Consider the following 24955-nt stretch of genomic DNA (forward strand, 5'->3'; position numbering starts at 1 on the left):
ACAGAGAAATATTAATTTACAGTAGACCTTTTAAAAAAATTATGAAAACTGTTATAAATTGAGAACACAGGCACAGGGTGATTTGGGAGGGAGAGGAGAAAAATGACCGCACACTATCATATTCACTGACTATAATGTGAGAATTGTACTTTATGACACTTAATTATTGGGTGAGGGGAAGGGGGGGGGGAATGTATGACTGTACACTTTGTCATCCATTGCCACAGAATCTTCCTCCATAAAACCTTAAGTAGAAACATTTCCTGATGCCATCGTCTGTCTCATTAGCGAACAGACTTCTCAGGATGAAGTGTGGCTTTAATGAACTATGATGCCCTATAGCTTGGGGGTAAACACAGCTCTGATCTCAACAGGAAGAAGAAGGCAGCCATGAGTACATGGGAGTGTAGACACCACCATACTTGCTGCTGTACGACTTTGTCAATTCGGGATTTGCCCTGTTAGTTTAAAGAAAAACCCTCTGCTCAAGCTGCCGTGCACGGAGATGGTAACCCGTCTGTATGTTTGCATTTGTCTTAAAGCAGATAGATCCATCCGAACAAAAGACTCTTGCGAATCTACCCTGGATTGTTGAACCTGGACAAGAGGCCAAAAGAGGCATTAATACCAAGTATGAAACTACAATTTTCTGATACAAAACTGTCCCCCTGTTCCTTGTTGTGCCTTGCACGCCAAGCAGTCACAGCACAGCCTTTCCTTTATGGCAACGTTTCAATCCAGCAGAGAGGAAGACTGCACTGTATGAGTGGCCTTGTAACTAACAAAAAAGGCTGACAGTCATTTCTGGTGATGTTCTTCTTCCTGCAGCACTGACTGAAGAATGATTCTATATGAAGACTTTTAAAATTACAGTCCACAAGAGGAGTGAGAAACCTTATTTTTCGTGCAGTTCTCCCTTGTGACTCTGCCACAGTGCTTTCTTTGATTTCTTATTTTAGAATTCTACTTTTTAAAGAAAAAAAAAACGAAATGTCTCTAAACTAATACTAATGCTGCCTACGAGTAGAGTATTTGATTGGGTTTTTTTATTTAAATCTTGGCAGTTTTTAATTGAAATAGAACCAGAATTAATAAATAGATTATTTGTGAAACCACTGAATTCATTAATAATTACTGTGTTGAATAAAGAATTCATTAAAGTGACAAGAAATTGGGCACCCTGATTTCTGTGTGCACTGATTTTATATGTAATCATTGATGTCCTTTGATCCTCTACAGAAATAAGAACCTCTTGCATTGTAGCAAAGGATCAGAGTTTTATGAATGGTTAGAAAAAGGTATTAATAATGCACAGAAAACATTTATTAGATATTTTTATGGAAGAGAAGTACTATAGGAAAACATATGAATATTTATGGAAGGAAGCCAGATTAATTATGAGAAATATTGTTTATTTTAAAGTTAAGTAAATGACTGCTATTGCAGCATTATGAAAATTATAAGAGTTGTAGCATCAGTGCACTGGATGTTCTGTGTGATCAGTCTGGAATGAAAGTGGGATGGTCATTCTACTACACCTACATATAGTTTATGCAGTTCAACATTGCTATAGCCATGAATTCTAATAGTATTTTTAAAAAAAAATAATCTCAGTGGTTCTAAAAAAAGTGAAAACCATGGATTTTGCTATCAAGATTTCTGTCACAGAAAGCTTGTTTGGAAGAGTGTTGATAAAATTCTACTGCAAAACATTTTCTAAATAAAAACAGCGAGAAAAAGAAAAAAATTCCAAAGTAATAAAAATGTTTTCATGAAACAAAATAATTAAGCATTTGCTTAATATTTGGTTAAATGAGATTTACTTACTTTTTCTTTAAAGTGTTTTAATTTTTTTAATGTCTGTGGAGTATTTGTATAATACCATGATGTATATTTATGTAGAACTGAAATTATAACAGTAAAATTATCATTATAGGAGAAAAATGACATTTTAATGTATATTGTTCTTTCCAGTCAAATTGTGAATCATTTTGAAGTTCATTATAGAGATATTGATAAATTGTGTGGTTGTCTTAATGTTTTTTTAATTATTATTTCATATCCAGCTGAGGTTTTTCAGTTAGAATCATCAGTTGGTATATTCCAAAAAATGGATAATTGAACTTGGTTTAAAACTGATAATTGTATATGGTTTAGTTAAACCTAATCATAGCGCTGAGTGATGACATCCTTTTAATACAGTATTCAATTTACTTGAACAAAATAGTTCCTTGTACATATTTTTGCTTATTCACTGTTGATATGTACTTAGTCAACTGACAGTAAAAAAAAAATAACACTAAAAATATGGTACCAAAAGGAAAATTGTATAGGAGAACAGTAAATAGTAGCCTCACTGCAACAAATACTTATGTAAATATGCTTGGGCTTCCAGTTATAAATTTTGTAATTTTGTCATTTATTTATATCCTATAAAAGCACACAAAATAAAAGGAAGTTGTACAGTCCCAGCTTTGTGTATCATTTTATCCTTGCTAAGGGAAATCAGAGGCCTGATGCAAAGGATACTAAAATCAGTGAAAGATCCCCCCACTCCCATTTCACTGATTTCACTGAGCTTTGGATCTTGTACCAAGGAAATCTAGGAACTGCTGTGGAGAGAATTTTGGTTTGCAATACAGATTTTGTTTACAGATGGTAAAAACATCACACTTTGAAGTCCTCAATTAACTGGTTCTTCCATGCTCTACTCAACTGCTGACTTCCCATATTTAATCACATCCTGTAAAGATTTGTGCAGGAGTTATGTTAAAACACATTCACTTCAGGCACGTAAAGTACAAATGGGCCAGGTTTTCAGGGTACGAAACTGGGGCACCTCTTATGCAGCTGAGTGACCCCTAAAATTAAAGGATGAGACAGGAGCTGCAGCAAAACTCTAAGCAGATGTAAAGGAAAGGTGTGAAACAACAGGAAGGACTGCCACCTTGCAGGAAGAATTTGATCTAGGTTCATCAAAGAGATGTCAAGCAGGTAAGGTGGCACAGGAAGCAGCTGAACTCATTTGGGAGAGATAATTGGGGCAAGAGAGACTGACAATAACTAGCAGGACTGATGAAAGATAAGACATGAAAGACTGCTAGGGCAGAGAATTGAGTGTGAAGGTTTTGGGACACAGGCAGTGAACAACTGAAGTGCCCACAGCAGGCAAATTTAAACTGGAAGGAAAGATAAGAATTAACACACATCAGGGACTTCTGTATTTGCAGAAACCTGGGATTTTAGAAGGAAACATATCCATCTACTCACCAATAGTAGTGTAAGCCAGTTGGAGAGAAGTCCATGGGGTCTCCTCTAGCAGGGGACAGTGGTTCAGCAGTCCTTTCTTCAGATCCAAAGGGACTTCTACAAATTTGCACTAATCCAAAGGAGTTACCACTTGATCTTTTGTCTTTTTTGGTTGAGATGACTTTTCATTTAAGTTCCTGGTATGATGGAAGTGCATAGGCAGTAAGGGGATAATGGTCAGTCTTAACAGTGAAGGTAGGGAGGACCTCTACAGGATGAGAAAGTCAGGAAAATTGCTGTTCTTGACCTCTAGGGTAAAAGGGAAGCAGAGGCAGGTCAGGGAAGGCATATGAAGAAGCTGGAGCATTTGGATGCTGGAAAACCAATAGTTAATTCCAATGACTGACTTAGAGTGGAAAGGTGGAGAATAGGCAAAAGAAGAGAGCTGATACAGAAGTAGATTGCATTTGACATGAGAAGGTAAGCAAATTGAAATCCAAAGGAAATGTGGATGACAAAGGGTTTTGAGAATTATGTGAGTAGTGAGGTCTCTAATATGCTGTTGTGAATGGGTGTTTTAGGTTGCTCAAAGAATCAATCACTGGCAAAGGTATCAGCTAAAGCAGGTTTAATAAAAAAGTGAAAGCACAATGCAGTCCATTGGTGAACTACATAGTTGAAGCACACAGAGAAAAATTGGACTAAAATCTAAAATCAGTCAAACTAAAATCAGTCTAACATTGTCTGTGTGGAGGTTAGGATGGCAAAAGGTTAAGGATGGAAAAGTGTAAGGATGAAAGGGAAGGAGGGGAACCCTCGTGTTGAGTCACAACGTTCAGAGTAGATGCTTTTGCCAGACTAGATTAATGGCTTAGGCCTCAAGTTTTTAATAGCACTTCATTGACAGCCTAATTTAAGCAAGTTAAGAAAAGACTCTTTAGAATTTACAATGAGCACAACAGTAACACACAGGCCTAATTTACGTAGGAATCTAATGTACTTACGAATTACGGAGATCAACACTGACAGTGCGTGTGTGTCCTGGTTTTGGCTAGGACAGGTCATCCTCTCACTGTTGCTGAGAGGGGCAGAGCCTAGAGGTGTGTGGGTGTGGCTGGCTTGCTCTTCTAAACCATCCAGGCCATCGTTGGGGAACATGGTTCCAGGTGGAAGGAAAGGTGACTGCACAGCGGAAATTGGCACCATTTTGTTCCTTTTTTCTGGAGGAGCGAAGCAGTAACCACAACCCCTGGGGTGGTGCAGATGTGGAGCAGGGCAGTCAGTGCCATGCAGACAGTCTGCCTTGGAATGTTTGTCCATACTTGTTTCTCGTTGTCTTGGGCTTGGGGAAGGAGGACACCGGCTGTGGGAGCATCTGCCACATTGTCCTTTGTCTCTTGTCTCGGGAAGAGCCGAGTAGCTTCTGGGCTGTGGGTAACATACACCATTCTGTCCTTGTCTTGGTGGCCATGTGGAGCTGGATGGGGGTGGTGAGCACCTTTTTGTATGTAAATCACCTCTTTTACACATTGTTGTTATGAGTACTGTTTGCTGTTACTGTTTGTTTTCCTTCTCTCCTTGCTTTTTCTCCAGTAAATTGTTATCTCTACCCATAATCTCTGCCTTTTTGTCCCTTTCTCACTGGAGGGGATTGGGGAGAAGGGAAGCAGCTGTTTGCTTTTAAACCACAATGATTTGCAATACTATATTCACACTTGGCAGACACACATTAAAGGAGTGTGGATGCACACCTGTGAAAAATTCCCCTCTGGATCAGTGAAGTGCTCATGTTGGATGCCTTAGCATCATTTTGAAGGGTGAAGAGTTGAGCCTCGAGGAGTAGGGGTAGCCCAGGTTCCATCGATGGCTTTTGGCAGTGGTCCTACAAAAGGAGTGAACTTGAGAATTTTCTCGCTCGGAGGAGTGTCCTGCTCAGAGTGAATTGCTGGCTGCAGCCCTCTCTGGTCCAGGAGAGCTCCGAGGGTCCCACTTAGAACCACTATTTATAGGGTTGCAAGAGTGTTTCCTTTTGTCACAGCAGTTTTCCATCCTGGCCCCAATTCAGGTCAGTAACTCTGCAAAAGTTCAGTTGTAAAAGCAGTGTTACACTTGCATTTTTAGGCAGGCAAGAAAAATAGGTTTCCAAGACTGTTCACTAAAATACGGGAGCTCATTAGCCAAAATAAGTTCCTGGGAGCACACAGTGTTTCTGATAAGCTCAAGGAGCTTAGCTGAGCTGTCATTCATCAAGGCCAAGGCCTAACAAGCATTTCTGAAATCATAGTGTGGGCCAGCGTGAGAGGGGGATACACCGCCACATATGCACAGTAAAAAACTGCTGCTGGGACAGGGCTTAAAACTGCACAAAGTCCTGACAAACAGCAGGGAACTTCTGTGTTTGTGGAGTTAGAGGGTTTCCTAAAGCAGATGTTGATGTTGCATTTGAGACTGGATGCAGTGACCCCTCCAAACTGGCCTGGTGTTTATTAAAAGCCAGAAGAGCCACTGCTCAAAGCTGGCAGGAAGAAACACTCAGCATCTCTGGTTCTGCTATTCTGCCAGGAAGTTTGTGAGAGGCTGCTTTGCCTGCAGAGCCACAAAGTACACGTGCCTTGCAGTTTAAAGTCAACATCTCAGCACCAAAAACTGGCATGGCCATAAAATGGTAACCATTGGCAAGGGAATCATCAGGTTGTGAAGATTTTGTCTGTCCTTTGGAAAAGAAGCAGCATGCTAGACAATTAATGCACATACAACTGTGGAATAGTTTATCTCCCATTCCAGATTAAAACAGGCAGTTTGTGCCACACACAGGACTCTAATTTTGTCCTAGATTTCTCTCAGTATGTGCTGTTCAGCTGGCCTGCTTCACATTTCACTGGAAGATGATGTCTAAGATGTCAACAAGGCAACCATCTAGAAAGAGTAACTTAACTATGTCCAAAGTACCAGCCCAAAGAACAACTGACTCCATGAAGGAACTGCATGGCAGTGACAAGCACATAAGTGAGAGACATGGCATAGGGATTAGAGACAATATTTAGATGTGGCCACTTATCTGAGAAGAGGGATATTTGTTATTGCATATTTAAAAACCATCTGAAGAGAGTGGGAGAACAAAGGACTCTTAACTGGCTAGAAATCCTGGCAGGATTTTCGGCCCAGTGGAAAGCACAGGGGGATAATTCTTAGGCTTCTACTGAAAAGTTTTCAGTTCTACTGAAATTGCTCAGTGCCGAAACAACTTCTTTGCTAAATCAGCAAACTGACTCTACTGCTATCAGGCCACGCTGATTCTGGTTGACCATATGCTGGTTCTAGTTAACTTTCACACTTGATACCCTGAGCTAGACAGAGGCTGGCCACAAGTGAAGCACTGGATGTAGATTTTATGGAATTGGTGAATGATTTTGTTCCTAGTGACTAGACAGTCACATTCATCCTCATTACAACCAGCCCAAACACCAGTGTCCTGCTGAAGAGGCAGAAGAGGGAAAGCAGAGAAATGATCTGTAGCCCTTGCTTTTCAGGAAAGCTGTGCTCCAAATGTATGAATGGGAAACAGCATCTCCAACTGGCTCCTGCTCTTGTAAAGTCCACAAGCAAATTTGTCTTCAATCCTACTTAAAGTGCCACCTTTTCTTCCTTCTGTGGAAGTCAAGTACAAGTACAAGTAGATATATTCAAGAATGTGGGTCTGGATAAAGTGGTGACAACTAGGCAGACAAAAATGCCATCCATGCCATCAGTCTGTAAATGAAACCAAATTCTCTCCCTTTCTCTCTCTCCTGTTTTTTCTTGCCACTGAGCTTGGATAGGAAAACTGCTTTTTCTAGCAGTCATAAAAGCTGAATTCAAAACACATTACAGCAACATAAGGAAAGATGAAGCTTACTGGAAATATTCAAGAACTGCCTGGGTGCTGGCCTGTGTCACATGCTCCAGGATGACCCTGCTTGAGCAGGAAGGTTGGGCCCACTGTGGTCCCTGCCAACCTTACCCATTCTGTGATTTCGTACAGTGTGATGAAGAAGTCAGTCACAGGTGTAACTTCATAAGCTCCCTTGATTGTAAGATGTCTGCCTTTTTGTCTTTTTAAACATGGCATTTCCTACTTTCAAGTCATTAGAACTGTTCAAATTCTCCACACCCTTATATAAAGCTAAATTCATTCTAATATTAAATCCCTAGGGGGAAAAAAAGGAAAAGAAAAAGAAAAATTCATGCTCAGTGTTAAGGATAGGCCAAGGCTTGAGAGAACATGTTCAGATTTGAAGGTGGTATATTTGTTATCATATTTTCTAAACATATAAAAGAAAATCAGAAAGCCAGTGAGAAAAAGGAAATGGAAATATGCTCCAGTATCGAGAATACCCAATGAGCATTAACTTTATCCTACAGTGACACCATGAGGAAAAAAGAAATAGACCACACTAATTTAAAAACCGCATTAGGTGCAGTGCAGTCTGCATTCTTCCACTTGTGATTATTGGATAGTGATAATTGTGAGGCTACAGAATTTACAAAAAAAAAAAAAAAATACAGGCTTAAGCATTTCCTAAGCAAAAATATCCTTATGTATGTAGTTGAGGCTAGCACTACTTCTTTCTTGAGTCAATGTTGCAAAGACTAATATTCTTTTCTTCAATTTACCCCCCAGACAGTATGTAGGTCTGTAAAAGTATCAGTGATGGATTAAGTGAACAATTCTGCATTGGAATTGAGTGAATCTACTGAAACATACAAGTGTCTGGGAATGCTGTGCATGAGTGGAAGTTAATATTAAAAGATATTAGATCATTCACCATGGCCATCTCTCTGTCACAGCCATTACATTTAACTCAGTTGTACTTACATAAAACTTGAAGAGTTAACTAAGCTAAGTACCTCAAAAACCTGGGAAATTCAACTGATTGCAACAAGTACTAGAGCAAAGAGGCTCTTACAGTGCCAACATGATCCCCAGCCCCCAGTGTGGCAGGAAAGCCCTTTAGAGATATGTGTCTAAGTAATTGCAGCCTGCTCCATAGACAAATAAAAAGATGGGGGGAAATATTCCTCCCAGTCTGACTCTGGGATATCTGTTTCCCAGCCAGAAGTCTAGCCCTGGCATGATGCAATCTGCAAGGAAACGAAAATATATCTATTACACCTGAAGGTACAGATCACCTGTGTTCAATACTGCACATCCTAAAGGAAATCTCATAGGAAGGTGAAAAGATATAAAGATCAAATTACACAGTACAAGAATGAAATTCTTCCTGATCTTCAGATGACCAACAAAACCCCTGAATCCTAGTATTTTATTACAGTCTCTTCTCTAGAGCAGACTTTTGCAGACCTGAGGCAAGGAACATTATCAGAGGGTCTCTGAAGTTCCTTTCTCTACCTATTTTTAGGTGAGACATGTAAAGCAAGGAAATATAATAATAGCTTTATAATAACCCATAACATTTGAAACATGCAGAACATCTGGAAGCATTTAAGCAGAAACAGAATGTTTACCTCAGATGTTTGTTTAGATTCAATTTTGCCTAGAGATGTAGGAATTAAGAGCTAATTCCTTTGTTGTGTATGATTTTACAAGTTTATTTCAGAACAAAATATGGTGTGATAATAAATTTAATACCTGTAAGAAATCCAAAGTTCATGTATTGACAATGACATATTAAGAACAAAATAAAAATCATAAGTAAAAAAAATAATAAGCAAAACAATTGGAAATCTGTCAGTAACATTTGCCAAAACCAGTCTCTCAAAAAACCACAGCAGCCAGTAATGCCTAGAAAAATCCTGTGGTGCTCAGAATAGACTCTACTTTTCCATATAACCTCAAATCTGTCATTCCACTGTTTTCCTCAGGACTGATGTCAGGTCAGTAATTGCCTTGGTCACCTCTTTAAAAACACCAGAACTGCAACAATTCACAACCTTTTGGAATTTCACTTTTTTTTTTGAAGTGTGATGAATTTTACTAGGTGTGATTCAAAGGACTCTTCATCTTATCTGTTGCAGAAAAATGGCAATTTTTCTTTCAGACTCGGTGATCCAAAATTCTTGAGTTTGAGCAAATGCATCCTTGCTACCTGTTCTGTTAAGATTATCAATTTCCAATGCCATATTTCCAACATCATATTTCAAAACTGTGTCACTGTGATCAATGGAATAGGCTTCTTTTTGTTAATTACATAGGTTTAATATTAATCCCTCATTTGATTTTCTTATTAGAATTTCACTCCTTGCTTTAAAAACCCTTATCAGTTTCTCTTATACTTTCTAATTTGACTCTAAAATATTATAAACATGATCTCTTAATATATTTCTCTGTGTTGCACTGCAGTTTCTACACCTTTTTTAAAGGGATGTCATGTAAGAGAACATCTCATGCAGCAGGTTTGGTGGTGTGGTGGCTTTTTTCACATCTGTGGAACTGTGACTTCTTGGCCCCCTTTCAAAGCTTTCCAGCTTTTACACATCCTACATTACATCTGTGCTCCCAACCATGTCAAAATGTATTTGCTGGAATGATTCCAATTCTGTGACTCCCTGATCAAGGTGATACCCTGTTATACAAGGAATATGCAAGCAGAGTACAATCAATGACACCTAGAAAACTCATAATTTTTTACACTTTGAAATTGGTTTCATAATAAAGATTTCATAAAGGTTTGCTTTTCAAGAACATCTCTGCTGATCCAAAGCCAAATGTGTGGGTGTTTTTCATCTCGCTGTAGTTGATTTAACTTGTAAAAGGAGACTTAACTTCCTTTCTATAGTTCCTCTCAATTACATAAACACTTCTGTGAGCCAGTCAGTAAGAGTTTATGACAGATTTAGAGCTCCTTGGTGATAATTTATGAGTACTCCATGTTGGCCTGATTACTGAAATGTTTGCTATATGGCTTCATTTGTTTAGTGTAACAAGAATTTGTTGGGAAAAAAAACAACTCTGAAAGGGAAAGATGGATTAAGATACCCAGTTTTCAAAATCTACATGGTCCTTAAGGAAATGCCAGAATTATTTGAACATCCTGTTCAACACAGCCTCTAAAAGCAGCTTAGAGAATGAAAAAGCCCAGGAATCTGCAAGAGCAAACCTTGTATTTCGAATAGTAAGTGAAAAGTGCTTCACTGCTAAAAAATGTGCTGCTTCTGCCAGTCACCACAAAAACACCACCACTACAGGAGCTACACCTTGAATGTGCCACTGCTGCTGGATTGTCCGTGCCACTCATCTCTGACAGTGGTTGCTCAAGTCTTGTCTTCACTTCCTGTGGGGAAGAATTTTTGCCGTCCTCCCCTTGGTCTAAGTCCTTGGGTTACAATACCTAACTCAGCAGTTCTCACTTTGACATTCTGACTGGGTTTGTGAACATTCCTATTTTTCCCTTCAAGGGATCTCAGCAGCAATGAACAGTCCATTTAGAAATACCAAAAAAAAAAAAAAAAAAATCTCATTTTCAATAGAAAAAACATTTTGTTAGAGCTCAAGTGTAGCTAAAAACACATTCTAAACAGAAGACACTCAAGATCCAAGTCCCTTACTTCCTATCACACCTATTAATTCCAGTTGAGACATCCAAAGTATGATATATTCTTTCTCACAAAAGCAAAGTTAAGACCTCTTGTATTTGCTGCTAACTGCTCAAAGTATTCACTGTGATCAAATTCCCACTTTCCAAATGAGAAACAAAACAAACTCATTGGCAGATACATAACAATCCTAAAGTAATGTCTAACCCATCACAGAACTCAAATAAAGAGCAAAATAAGTAAAGCAAAATGGAGGGATAAATTGCATGAGCTGGAAGCACTGTGGCTTAATTTTTGAAAAGGAGGAGATGTAATTTGTATGAAAAATAAAAATAAATATAGAAAAGATCATAATTTTCAGAGAACATGATCTTAATTTCCTAAATTTGTATTTTAGCAAAAAAATAGCTTTATGATATATAACACATAAATGTAACAGCTTGTTAAAGATCACTCTTTTTTTTGCTATTACACGCTGAAGAAACCAGAGAGATCCAGAACAAACTGAGAAAATGTTCCATTCCATAGAGTCACTTTGTGATTTATAAAAAAGAACAGTGAAGTCCAACTTTGCTGCAGTGAGTCTTCCCCTCACACTACCAATACTAGAACCCTGAACAATGGAACCCCTCATTTGAAGGAAGGTTGACATAATTAATTAAGGACTAAAAATGAGATGTAAGGAGTAGTACAGGAGCTTGAGAAACTGCAACATGTAAAGAGCTCACAGCTAGGAGAAGCTTAAGAGGAAAAGTAGATCATAGCTCAGGGAACAGACTTCTTTTTCTATAGCTACCAAAAGTTTAACCCTTTCAACAAAGATATTTCTGGGAAAAGGAGATAAAACACTCAAATTGGTGGACTTATCACTTATTGCTACTGACTGTGTTTAATCTTTTTAACCAAATTTAAATTATCAAGCAATGCTGTGAAGAAAATTCCAGGTCACCTGAAGTTCAGTTGAATTGTACCTATCTCTGGCAGGTATTCACTGATACAATTTCATAGTGAAAAACAATTCTTCCACAAGTAAAGCTTGGCCCCTCAACCATTTCTTTGAATGAATGTGTTCCTGTAAGAGCTGCCTCAAACCCAGTGTTTCAGACTACAAAAAAACAGCTACTGACTCAAAACAACAACTTAATACCTGAATACTTGGTAGTGTAGAAATATTTTTTTTTAAAAGTAGTATCTGCTCTATAATTTTTGAAGTGGAGAAACTACAACTCTTTGGCTTTGATAAATTGAGAGTGCAACATCTGCAAGACATTAAAACATATCTTTAAATGCTTTGAAAACTCAGACACATTCAGGTGACCTTTTTTCATGTTATTGGTAAATATATACTCAAATAGAGGTAAAATTTAGGCAACATTTCTGCTGTTCAAGCTATTTAAAACTGTTTCTCTTCTTATTTTCTAGTCCTGAAATTTAAGATGCATATTGGTAAGACCACACATTCTCTCCATCTCAGCTGGAAATATAAACCTATATTGCTATCCTGTACTGAATTTAAATAAACCTCACAGCACCTTTTAAGAAATCGTGCAAATACGCTGAAAAAATCAGGAGCTACCAGCATCCTTAAGTATACCTTACCTTATTGTGTAGCTACTGAGTGCTCAACCATCAAGACATGATTATTGGCTTCAGGCTGGGTTCTTCAGATCAAAATGTTTGATCTGCATTTAGAGACAAATTTCCACTGGCCTATGCTTATGTCTGTTCATTCATCTCTTCTCTACTAAGAAGGCTCTAAGCATTTCCAAGCCTCAGATTAAAAATATGCTATTCCTCTCAGGTATTATTTCAGAGCTATTAAACCATAAGTATATTTTTCAGGCTTTCCTTAATCTTTTTTTCCCTACACTACTTCTGCCAAGGGGCTTATAAACAACAGCCAGTACTGATCAAAATATTAAATTAAAGGAGGAATTTAAGTAGTTATAACCGGGAAGCACAAAAAGAAATGTTTTCATTGTTACTCCGGGACAGGAAAATGTGCTCTCAAAATGTGTCAAGACTAAGATTTCTTAGCATTGAAGTAAGAGTCTGAACCAGCAGGCTACAAAGTCTTATCAACCCAAATACTGACTCTAATGAGGAAGAGGAATATGAACAGTTATTACTGTCTTTGGAGGATATGGCAGGCAAATAATATGATTTTTAGAAATAAAACGCTGCTAGAAAGTACTATAGAAAAGTGATACAGAAGTTTTATTTTCTATAGAGTTACAGAGAAGAATTAGAAGAGTCTAATGCTTTAGAAAAGTAAAATAAAAGGTATTTTAAATATCAAGCATACTTCATGCGCATTTATAAATTAGAAATAACACATGCTTTACCTAAGGAGCATCATGTTTACTTTTGAAGAGTTTGAAAGTGTAAATTTTTCTTTGCCTCATTTTGAATTATTTTAAACGTCATGATTTTCAAAACTCATCTGAGGTCATACATTATTAGAGAAACTGAACAAAGCTAAAAATAAATCAGAGACACAAGTAAATTGAAGGAAGCTAATACAGTAAGAGATTAAAAATACACATAAACACATGGAATCTAATTGCAGCATCCTAAGTAGTACTCAGAGGATGCCTCTTGAGTACAGAACGAGAATCCTCTCTAGCCTGAAGGACATGAATCTAACCCTTCTCAGAGCACTTCTCCTATGTACAACATATGGTTTGCTAAATGGAAACAAGCACAGGAAGCTAATTTGTGCTGTAAACAGTCAGGCCCCAAGAGAGAAAGTGCCTATTGAAACACTTATAAGATACTTTAGCTTTCTCATCCTCCTGAACAAACACACACAGGCAGCTTAAATAGTTCTAGTCTAATTGTCACTCTGTTGTGCTGTATCCCTCAAGTGCAACTGTAGGAGATATAGGAAGTGATGAAGCTGTCAATGACACGTGCAGACTGAAAACCTGACTCCTTTATACTCCTTTAGGATGCACCCTAACAGTCTCAGCCTAGGCCTCTATTAAATCTAGTTGCAAGGTTTCTCATAAAAACCCCTCCTAGAAGAAAGCTATGCAGTGAATTAATCTGGAAGAAAAGCCCCTTAAAACCCAAGAAAAGCCAGCATCTGTGCTCCAAAACCACTGGCCCCCAGCTCCCAAAAAAAAAAAAAAAAAAAAAACCCACATCAATACCAACATCAACATGGATAGCAGCACACCCCACAGAAGCTTTAGAAGTGCTGAAAAACACAATCAATCTACTGCCAATCTACTGCAGAGTTCCAGCCACAAACAAGCCTTGTCTCAGCTTAACATCTTACTGCAAATTGGCAGAGTCCGTGACTGTGCCCCGTTCCTAGCTTAAAAGAACAAAGTGAAATTGGGCACAGAAAACAAAGAAAAAGGTATCATACTGGAAGTGTTCAGTGTCTGGCACCCTCCCTGTCCTCCAAACAGTAAAGGCATTTGGCTTCTGCTTTTCTTGGAATCATTACAGAAATAAGATGCCACAAACCCTCAGAGCTCTTGGGCATCATCATCACCATCTATGAACCCAAATAAATTTGTGCCTCCATAGTAGACACAAGGAGGAAAGCACAAGGTGGACAAATACACCTGAGAGCTCAGGTGTCCTACCTGAGGCAAACACAGCCCCAAGGCTGACTTTTCCACTCCTGGGCATTGCCATGGAGTCTGTACTTGCTGTGAAGGAGAAAGGGCAACCAAAGAGCTCCAAAGGACGCTGTGAGGCTGTGTTCTGCTAGCAATTGCAAAACCATACCTGAATTCTCTGCGATCTGCTGCCATTCTGGATTTGTGCCGTCTTGAAGATGAGGGCAGGCAGCCTCCCTGTGACGTTCTGTTCCAGCAGGGCCGAGGAAACCACCTGAGTCAGAGTCTCAGGCTTTCCCCAGAAACCTGCAAGGGCATCAGCTTCTGCAAAACACCTCGGGAGAGCAGTGATAGGGACAGATTGTGTTGTGGCTAGATACTGTATTTGCAGGGACCCTCGTGGCAGGGAGGAATGATGAATCTGACTCCATGTTCTCAGAAGGCTAATTTATTATTTTATGATACTATATTATATTAAAGAATACTAAACTATACTATACTAAAGAATACAGAAAGGATGCTTACTCAATGCTAAAAAGATATTAATGAAAACTCATGACTCTTTCCAGAGTCCTGACACAGCTTGGCACTGACTGTCCAATGGGACAAAACTCCCGCCAGAATCCAGTGAAACAATCACCTGTGGGTAAACAATCTCCAAGCACATTCCACATGTGAGCACAACATAGGAGAAGCAAATGAGATAATTATTGTTTTCCTTTTTCTCTGAGGCTTCTCATCTTCCCAGGAGAAAATCCTGGGCGAAGGGATTTTTCCAGAGAATGTGAATGCCACAGCTAGATACAACCTGGGGAACTGGGCCCCATACAGAGACTTCACTGAATTAAAAAATTGTAAAAACCCCCTTAAAGCAGTGATTTGCACAGCGTTCTGTAATGGGAAGTTTAACTGCGCAATTTTCAAAAGGAGGCAAAATAATTTTGAGGTGGAAGATAGTCCTCTACTGGCAACAGGTTATCAGTTCCAGCTCTACCCCCTCATTCCAGCACTACAAGAGATCTATTTGGAAAAACCTCAGGCACTCGGTGCACAGTTCTGTTTCAAACAACTGTGTAAGATAAGAGAGGGGGAAGGTGAACACTGCAGTTGGAGGAATGGTACACTTTAAAGTAATACAAAGCATCCACTAGAGCAGCTGTATCACACATGGGTACAATTCCCAAGGAAAGAGAAAAAAGCGATATGTGAAGGAGCTGTAGGTTTAATTGAGAAAGTGAAGAGACTCAAAACTTCTACAGAAACTGATAGGCATGGTTAATAGGAAGTATACTAATTGTTTTCAGAAAAACAGATTATAATTTCAGTTATAGAACTAGACAAAATTGGCAATGCTCATTAATTAAATTTGAATGTAGACTGATTCATTTTGATCTGACATTAACCATAATGGGAGCACTAATATTCAATCTACATAAAAATTGCTTTTAGCCAAATTCACTTTTGTTTCCTTTACAATACAAGTAACATCCAAGAGAATAGCCAAATTTGATGATACAGCAAGACTTCTTTTTATTACAGTAAACTGTCTTCTTAAATATTTTAAATTTAAGAAGTTGCTTTCCTGGCTCCTGTTTTAATTATTTTTCACTTGAATTTTAACATACTTTTCCTGTAAATCAGATCTATTCTTTGGCTCTTTGGACATTTTCATCACTATTCCTCTTCTTCCACCTCAGTTTCAAATACTTATGGCCAACTCCAGACTTCTACATATGTGAATGCAACCATCCCAACATCACCTCCTGTGAAGAACAGCTTCCTCAGTTCCAGCAACAAGCACTTCTGTGCTGTCATTCTTCCAGAACATCCAAGCATGTCATATTTATCTCACATTTCTTCAAGTTTCTGTGCCGTTTGCTTCCTAGTCACTTCAAAATTGCAATTGTCTCTGAACTCTGCTCATGCATCATTTGCTCTCTGCATTAAACTGTGGTCAGGTTTTTTTTATCATCAGAATTTCATTAGTGATCTCAGAGAAGAGAACTTTCTGCCCTGGTTCCTCATGGGAAATATTTTCCTGTACCTTTTACCCTAGTTGGGTCTCTAAGTTCAGCCTGACAGGGTCCTAAGCAGTAAGGACAGCACAGTCTCTGGGATAGAGGGATACTGGCTAAGAGAAGCTTCCTGCTCCTTGGATCCTCAGCTACTCAGGGGGTTCTGATGGGGCTCTCTACAAACTGGACACCAGAAGCAACTCTGTCCTGAACATTGTGGACATATTCCAAGACTCTGTTTTCCCTCTGCTTCCTGTGTTTTTCCTTTTTCCTCCACACCCATATTTAATACTGTTGCTCACCTGTCAAAGCACTCTTGATGCAGTTTGTAAAGCTGCATTATGTTTAGACTGAAAACAAAGCTACAATAGAAGATGCAGCACTCCCCCTCCATGCCAGGTATAAAAAAACTGACTCAGGAATTCAAACTCATTTACAACTTTGGCCAATGTTGCCTGGATCATCTTTATTAAGTACTGTACATACTTGGAATACAAAACATCATGGTCTTTTCTATTGAATTTCTTCTCTTTACATTTCTGCCAGCAGTACTTTGATTATACTGACCCGTATTCAACAGCACCTTAGAAAGAGTAGAATTTCAAGTCGGAAAAGAGGAAAAACTGGTGATTGTCAAAAACAGGGAAATACTAAGAATGCCTGTTAAATTTTATGAAATTCACATAAAAAATACTAAAAGTAAAAATTTCATTATTCTGTACCAGTTGAGATACTTGCTACTGTACTTTTTACAATCAAGTAGTTAGAAAGTGTTCTACTGCCAGCTACAAAAATATGAAAATCATATTAATGCTTGTGCAGTTGCTCACAGCTGTTGAGAGGCAGTGTTATAGAAAAAGGCTTACTAGGTACCAAATAAAACATTGCTACCCAATTATTCAGAAAGCATTTGTCAAGTACAATTAGTACAAAACACTGATATTTCTACCCTATATTGAATCTATAAATAGACTGTAAAAATTACAAAAAAACATTTAAAAAACCATAAAATCACATATTACCAGGCAAGAGATCAACTGGGCATAGAATCCCATGTAAACAAAGCTGACAACAGTAAAGTGTCTCCATAGTATAAACTGAATGTTATTTCCAGAAGAAAAAAAAAAAAAAATTCTAAGATTCACACCTTCTTATAATTTTCAATACATAACTTTTAAGCCATTTCCATTCTCATTTTAGCTGGCTAGCTGTACTCATCCTTTGACTGGAAACGTGGCACAGTCTCTTCCACTTCAATTACAATATTGAATTTCAGATTTTGCCATGAGAAAAGAAGACTGAGGATGCTCCCTTTAATAGGAAAAGCTCATCCATGCTACAACGGGCTTTATCTCCACAGGTTTGAAGCATGGAGGTTCTTACTGCAAGTGAGAGGCACAGCTGCTGTAAACGAAACATCATCTCAATTTGGTTTGAACGTCGAGCACCAACATGGCTGGTTCCATTTTGCAAATGAAGAATGCTCCTGCTTCTTCCCATTCTGTACGAAATGAAAATCTTTGCATTGCACCAAAAAAGGGTTTTTTGCATCTTGCACAATTGTGTTCATGGCTGGAGAGCATTTAGCCATCAGCCTTAGCATAAAATATCATTTCAAAGTATTACTCGCTTCTTCTTTCTTCATTGCTATTAATATTAATTTCAACTAATTTGAATAAATCTTAATATAATTTTCTTACAAAACTGGAAGCAACATACTTAAGATGCAAATCAAGATTTAAGGATCGTAATAATTCTTATTAAAAACAAGATTAAATGCAAGTTCATTTGAAAAAAACATGCATTAAAGTATATAAATATACATGAATACAACAATTAAATATAATTCACAGCTTAATGACTGTCAGACAAAGCAAAATCTTCTCTCCAGCTTAAAAATTAGTTATCTTTGCAGCGTTCAGACCACTAATCAGAACTTCTGTAATACATAAAGAATGCCAAGATTATCAACAGTCACATATACTTTGAAATTAGGGGACACATGTATTGACTTGAGGTTTGTTCCATTTGTGTAAAAGGTTTGTAAGGATTCTCCAGTAGTTACATTCCACCACTATAAAAAAATAATAAAAACACACTTTCAGTTAGGTGAAATAAGTTCAGAATACAACCTATTAACAGGCTTAGCATGGCTAACCTAGTTGACTGCTTTTACCAAAGACGTAGAATTAAAACTAAAACCATCAAATTAATTCACATTAAAAACAAACAACATTTAAGTAGAGTAAGTTTAGGACTAATTACTAAATATAAGGCTTTCAGATGAAAAAAAACTTCAGAAAGACTGAAGCTGTTAAATCTCAAGAAAATATGCATAATAAATTCAGGCATTGCCCCTTACCCCATCACAAAATGCAATCAATAGACATAAACTGCAATATGTACAAACTTTTAAAAATTATGTATTTTCATATAACCAAATAAATACATGAGATACATTGCCAGACTACTTATTACTATAGCTGAATTAAAAACTTAGCTGGACACACAAGGATTAATCATGTATATGTTTGAAACCATTTTTTTTAATAGGACTGTAGCAGTTTTTTTAGTAGGACTGACCTCTTTTCAGTGAGATTACAATTAATATTTTTTAGAATATGCAGTTAGCACTAACAACAAAGAAACCAAGAAACCTGCATCAGTTTACCATAGTCTGAAATTTCACATTTCTCAGAAAAACTGCAGACCAATGCAAAACTGGACCTAACAGAATCCACCACAAAGCAGTTATTCCATTGTGTCAGTAAGAAGTCTACCCTCTATTCCAGCAGCATTTGAGTGCATCAGCAAAATATCACAACAGATTACCTTCAGCTTTGATCACACTGAAAATCAGATGGTATAACTACTTTTTAGCTTACTCATCTGATTAAATATGTAACATTACAGTTGTGTGCATAATACAGATTTGCAACTACACAGCTACAATGCTCTGATTAAAACCATGTTCCTAAAGTGTCTGTTATTTGATGGAGACCCCCTCAAAAAAAGAAAAAAAATTAACTAAACCAGAAACAGACCTTAATGAGCTTTTGAACCTTTGTTCTGAATAAATGAGCAGGTGCTGTGCCAGTGGGTGCCACTCACACAGCAAGTTCAATAGTACACAGGTGGTTCCACCTCATCTGTGACTAAGGTGACTCGTTTGCCTAACTCTAGAGTCCATCTCAGTCCAGCTTCTAGAGGTCCAGACTCCTGAAATGCTCTGGACTTTCCCTGACTAGTATCCCCTACAAAATGGCTGTGTGTGTATGTGTTTTCATGCACATCATACACATCTATCTGTAGATCCTGAAAGAGAAGCAGAAATGCAATACTTTCAGAAGACATTGTGAATGAATATGGTCCCACGACTGGGAAAGAACAAATGCCATATCCACTTTCACAAAGAGCAAAGAAGGTACTGGGAACTACAGGTCAGTAACCTTCACTGCAAAGTCCAGAATTATCATGGAACAAGTTTTCTGGAAGTCACTTCAAGTCATATGAAAAACAAGGATGTGATCTTGAACAACTAGCAGAGATACACCACAGGTAAATCATGCTGAAGACCCAATTGACTTCTGCTGATAAAAATGGTGTCTCTCCAGGCAGCATGGCCTCCCATAGCATCCCTACAGCCAAACTGGAGGGATGAGGACTGGCTGAGTGGAATACAAGGTAGGTAACAAACTGAGTGAGCTGTTAGTTAGAGCAGCAGATGTGAGCAACCTTGACTTTAGCCATGCTGACAGCATGGTCTCCCATAGCATCCCTACAGCCAAACTGGAGGGATGAGGACTGGCTGAGTGGAATACAAGGTAGGTAACAAACTGAGTGAGCTGTTAGTTCACTCACTGTGTGTTGAGCCCTGCCCAAGTACAAGAAAGCCACTGACAAACTGGAGCAAGTCCAGCACATGGTGATTGAGGTGGCTGGACATCTAGAACAGGTGTCATGGAAGAAGAGCACTGCATTTGTTTAGGAGGCTGACTGCTGTCTTCAACTAATAAGAGAGTAAGAGATAACAGAGATAAGGTTAAAGATAACCCTCTTTACAGGGCCCAGAGGCAACCCTGTTGGACTGGGGACAATATTTTATGGGGCAAGGCCCTAAACAATTTTACCTAACTCTGCAAACCACTTCTAGCAAGAGGCTGGACTAGAAAAATTCCAGAAGTCCCTAACATCCTAAACCATTCTATACTCTAAGAAGCATCACAATGTCATACTGTGCAACCACAAGATAAAATGAGAAGGAAGCTGGAAACAGAAAGTATGTCTTATTCTTTAATATAAAATGAACATCAGAAGGTGCTTTCAAAACTAACTTAGAAATTTCAACTCCTTGTTACATGGTTACTGACTTCAAAGAATTAGTCTGATAGCATGTCTAACACCTAGAGACTGACCAACAATCAGCTAAACTCCATCCCTCCGAGGTGAGAACTTTGCCACCTGTCATTGCACACACACACAGATAACACCTTTCTAATAACAGGTGCTGGCTATCACAAAGGGGAAAAAACCAACACAAAACCTCATGAGTAATTTAAAATTTCAAAGAACCATTCACACTCTGAAAAAAGGCCATCTCTTCCCCTTCCCCAAAAAACATATGCCCAGTAGATGCATGAACCAATGAAAGACTGATGACAACACTGATTTCCTCCAAATATTACTTATAAAATGTCTTTCAAGGCAGAAATCATCACCTGCAATTTCTTCTGGATTTGTACTTATTACAAAATATAAACCTCAGTATCTCAAAAAAAAAAAGAAAGCCTGATATAGAGCATTTTTCTGTTCATTATAAAGAACATAATTGCTGTCAAAAGTGAGTAATATTGAGGCACACAAAAATGACTGGAATCTTTAAAATTAAAGATGTTAAGGAAGGACATGGCAAATGAAAATCTGAAGTTAATAAAAACTGAATGTATGGAGCTTGAAAACAAACCTGAATTCTTAAAAGACTTTTTCAGGGGACTTGCAGATAAGAGAAAAAGTGAAAAGTGCTTGACCATCACAAAAATGAAGCAGCTTTGCATTAAGTAAAATGTTTCAGGTCTGGGTATTGAATTGTCTTAATTGTCAGAGCACTGCCATTTAGTAAGGTAGGACAGGGTATTGTTTTATTTCAAGGCTTACCTTAAGATAGCCTCCAGATGACACAAGCATTTTACTGTCAGGAGAAAAGCAGAGGTCTGTTACCCAGCCTCCATGTGTTGGTTCTCCTTCCTCTACAGTAACTGGGGAGCAGAAATGAAGTAATGCACCTGTTAAAACATCCCAAATCTGAAAGAGAAGAAAAAGTATTTATAGAAGGAAACTTAACAGGGAAAGAAATGCCTCAAATAAGGAAACCTGAAATGCATTTTCTGTATTAGAGGAAAAAAAAAAAAAAACACCTTGCAAATATATATATTCTACCTGAAGTGCCAAAATAATTTTTAAAAAATCTTGTCTTAGAACTGTACCTTATATAGAGGATTTAATCACACATGAATTCACAGTAGAATTATTATTAAATCATGTGAATCAGTTCCTTAGCATTCAAGGAACATAAATCTATCAATATGGTTACAAACTACTGCCTTATGTGGCAAACTTTGCTATTTTCACCCCAATGCTCACCACATTGCTATGGAATTAGACATGCAGAACACAATCTATAAGATCTCTTCTGTCTGTGAGTGGACAATCAACTGAATTATAAAATAGCATCAAGATTAGAGCAGTACCCTTATTTCTCCTTTGTCATCTCCAGTGGCCAACAGTCTGTTATTAGGAGAGAAAGCACAGCACCGCACACAGGCTTCATGGGCTTTCAGTTCATGAACAACAGATGAACTTTCAAAGCTCCATATCTAAATGGAAAACATTACAGAGGAGTGAAAGACAAGTTCAAAACCAGCTATGATTTTTCTAAAAGGCATTAGCATTAAACTGTACGTAAAACTTTTTATACATATGCATATTTGTATGTGGATTTATGTAAATGCATTATACTGTAGAGTCTGGTTTTCTTTTTATTATCTGAATCACACAAGAATGCACTTGTATGAATTACTGAACTGACTGTATGTATCTTTCCTTGGAATATACCTTTTAATGAAACCTATATATTTACAAGGAAGTTTAAAGCCATTCACAGAAATAGGATTCATCAATCACTTGAAAATTATATTTTAGAAATCTAATGGAATATTTTAGGAACATAATGGGGCAGCCCCAGTTCACTACTTTGTGCACCTGTCTTCTAAACCTATGAACAGAAACTTCACTGGAAGTCTCAGAAATTTCTCTTAACTTTACAAATTAAGCATGTCAGGCTATCAACATATCAATACAGAGAAATAAACAAAGTGTTCTGCACAAAGCTGTGCAACAAACACACATTTTATTTGTACAGAAGCCACTAGGCTTAAATTATATACAATATTAATTGCAAATGACTGCAACAGCTTTAGTAACATGTTGACAGATGTAGGAAATTTAAAACTAGAAATATAACAGGATAACTTGAATAATCACTAGTTACCACAAAATGAAAAATACAGACTACTTTTCAGGACAAATAAGGCATCTTTTTTATCTCTTTACAGAAGGTAACCAACCTTTGCAGTTTTGTCAGCAGAAGCAGATGAAAATTTACTACCATCAGGTGAAACAGCACAGGAAAGAACAGCACCTCCATGACAAGCAAAATCTTTTTCTGGGTTTCCAGTAGTAATATTCCAAACCTACCACATATACAGAAAAAAAAAGGTACTTGTTTAACACAGTAAAAATTTGGTTAAAACACATCTTACAACAACAACATATAAGGGATAAAACTCAGCTAGATAGTTCTGATGTGGGCAATATTTTGTTATGCTCACTGGGATAGTTAAAATACAACAGTGTAGATCTTAGTAAAAATAGAAAATCCACCAATTCTGTCTTAACAGTCAGCTTACACTTTACAACTGATTCAGTAAAATGTGTGCCCACAAAAAATGTGGAAAATATCAAATATTACAAGAGACAGTCAAATGTGTTTGATGTGATTTCTTTTACTCACCTTAACAGTTCCATCAAATGACCAAGAGAGAATTTTTGAATTTTCCAGAAGTCTAAAATCCTTGATTGCTTCCTTGTGCCCTCTTAAAAACACACATTCACTCAAATGCCAATTCCATACCTAATCACAAAAATCAAATACATTTTTTTTAAAAGTGAATCAGCAACATAAGAAGCATTAACTAACTTTTTAAGTAACAGGACTAATATTAAGTTCTTGTGGTGGTGGTGATTAATTAAAATGTTAGATACTGAAGTGATCCATAACAGAGATGCTGAAGATTGAGGGTGCCATAGTATTTAATGGTCAACCTATGACATAGCTCTCTATAATACCCATATAATCTTATTTGCAAAGAGAATTTGATACTTAAAATTCACTAGTAATTTAAAAGAAAAAAAAAAACCCAAAATGACAACTTTCAGACACTTCAGTAGTTTGGGGTTTTAAACCTTTGATCGTTACAACATACAGACTTATTTCACCTGGCAGACCTCATGTTTTGCCTATTTAAATTCGATTTCTTTTATATTTTTAAAGGGCATTTTTAATGAACTGCCATTTTGCTTTGCCTTTTTATAACAAAATGACACTTCTATCTTCTATTTAACTATTCACTGCAAAATGAGTTACATGAAATTTTTTCTACAGAAGCTATTAAGCATCAATTTATTTTAAAGAGGAATGATTTAACAGTTTTCAAAGGAAGAGGTTTCCTGCAGCAGGGTGAACAGAAAGCTGTGTGTGCAGGGGACAGTCCTGGAGGTTCAGCCCACCAGAGGGAGCCAAGGACCAGCAGAAACGCTTCCCACAGCAGACCCAGGAGAAGGATCCCAGGCTGAGGATCAGCACCCAGGAGTGCTTTGGAGGTTTTGTTCCAACTCCAGGTTTGGCTGTGTGGGCTCCTGTGGTCCTGAGCAGCTGGATCACGTGCCTAGGGATCCTGTCAGCACTCTGAAGTGCTCTGCAGGACAAGCCAGGGCTCAGCAAGCTCCAAGAGAGACACAGATCTTTACTGCAGAACTACAGCCCTGAGGTGGCTGACACAGACACACCAGAATGCACCTCTGACACAAATGCTGACTCAGACACACCAGAATGCACCTCTGGAGCAAACCCACCTTGCTGAGAGGCAGAGGTTCCTAATCTGAGCCCACATTAGTACAGCCACTCTATTTCTAGCTGGTTTTCAGCACTGCACTGGACAGGGTGGGCACAACAGCTCGCTCAGAGACTTTTTACATCATTCCCCAAGACACTGGAAGCAAGCACACTGACAGACCTACAGCATCCCAAACCCTCATTTCAGAACTGCTGAGCTACCTTGTTTGACAACTAATGACTCTTTTACTCTTCTCAAAGCCTTTCTAGCATCCACAGCAGTAAAAATATGTAATATTCATTATGACATAAGGCATAAATAAAAGCTACACTTTCTACAGTCCTTTGCCCCTGGATATGCAGAACAGAGTAGTCATTTACTGAGTTTACATTATCTGTAGTGTAAAAGCCCT

The 24955-nt window shown here is 37.9% G+C and overlaps 2 protein-coding genes across 20 annotated transcripts in view; one reads left to right on the forward strand and one right to left on the reverse strand.

The window, feature by feature from the left end:
• Positions 1-743, forward strand: part of ANKS1B (ankyrin repeat and sterile alpha motif domain containing 1B) — a 404705-nt gene extending 403962 nt beyond the window's left edge. For 10 of the 16 annotated variants that reach the window (XM_041474291.1, XM_041474292.1, XM_041474293.1 and 7 more), the window contains one exon: positions 543-743. In XM_041474291.1, coding sequence (XP_041330225.1) covers positions 543-653 — 111 coding nt within the window. In that variant the 3' untranslated portion in view covers positions 654-743. The remainder of the gene's footprint in view (positions 1-542) is intronic. The other 6 variants (XM_041474295.1, XM_041474296.1, XM_041474298.1 and 3 more) reach the window with 1 other exon arrangement.
• A 16067-nt stretch (positions 744-16810) lies between these two features.
• Positions 16811-24955, reverse strand: part of APAF1 (apoptotic peptidase activating factor 1) — a 31613-nt gene continuing 23468 nt past the window's right edge. For all 4 annotated transcript variants that reach the window (XM_041474269.1, XM_041474266.1, XM_041474267.1 and 1 more), the window contains 5 exons: positions 23442-23561; positions 22996-23121; positions 22120-22245; positions 21527-21673; positions 16811-18446 (listed from right to left, as the gene is read on the reverse strand). In XM_041474269.1, the coding sequence (XP_041330203.1) occupies positions 18303-18446; positions 21527-21673; positions 22120-22245; positions 22996-23121; positions 23442-23561 (663 nt within the window). In that variant the 3' untranslated portion in view covers positions 16811-18302. The remainder of the gene's footprint in view (positions 18447-21526; positions 21674-22119; positions 22246-22995; positions 23122-23441; positions 23562-24955) is intronic.

Source organism: Pyrgilauda ruficollis, unplaced genomic scaffold, assembly GCF_017590135.1.
Source record: "Pyrgilauda ruficollis isolate IOZ18807 unplaced genomic scaffold, ASM1759013v1 scaffold32, whole genome shotgun sequence".
NCBI lineage: Eukaryota > Metazoa > Chordata > Aves > Passeriformes > Passeridae > Pyrgilauda > Pyrgilauda ruficollis.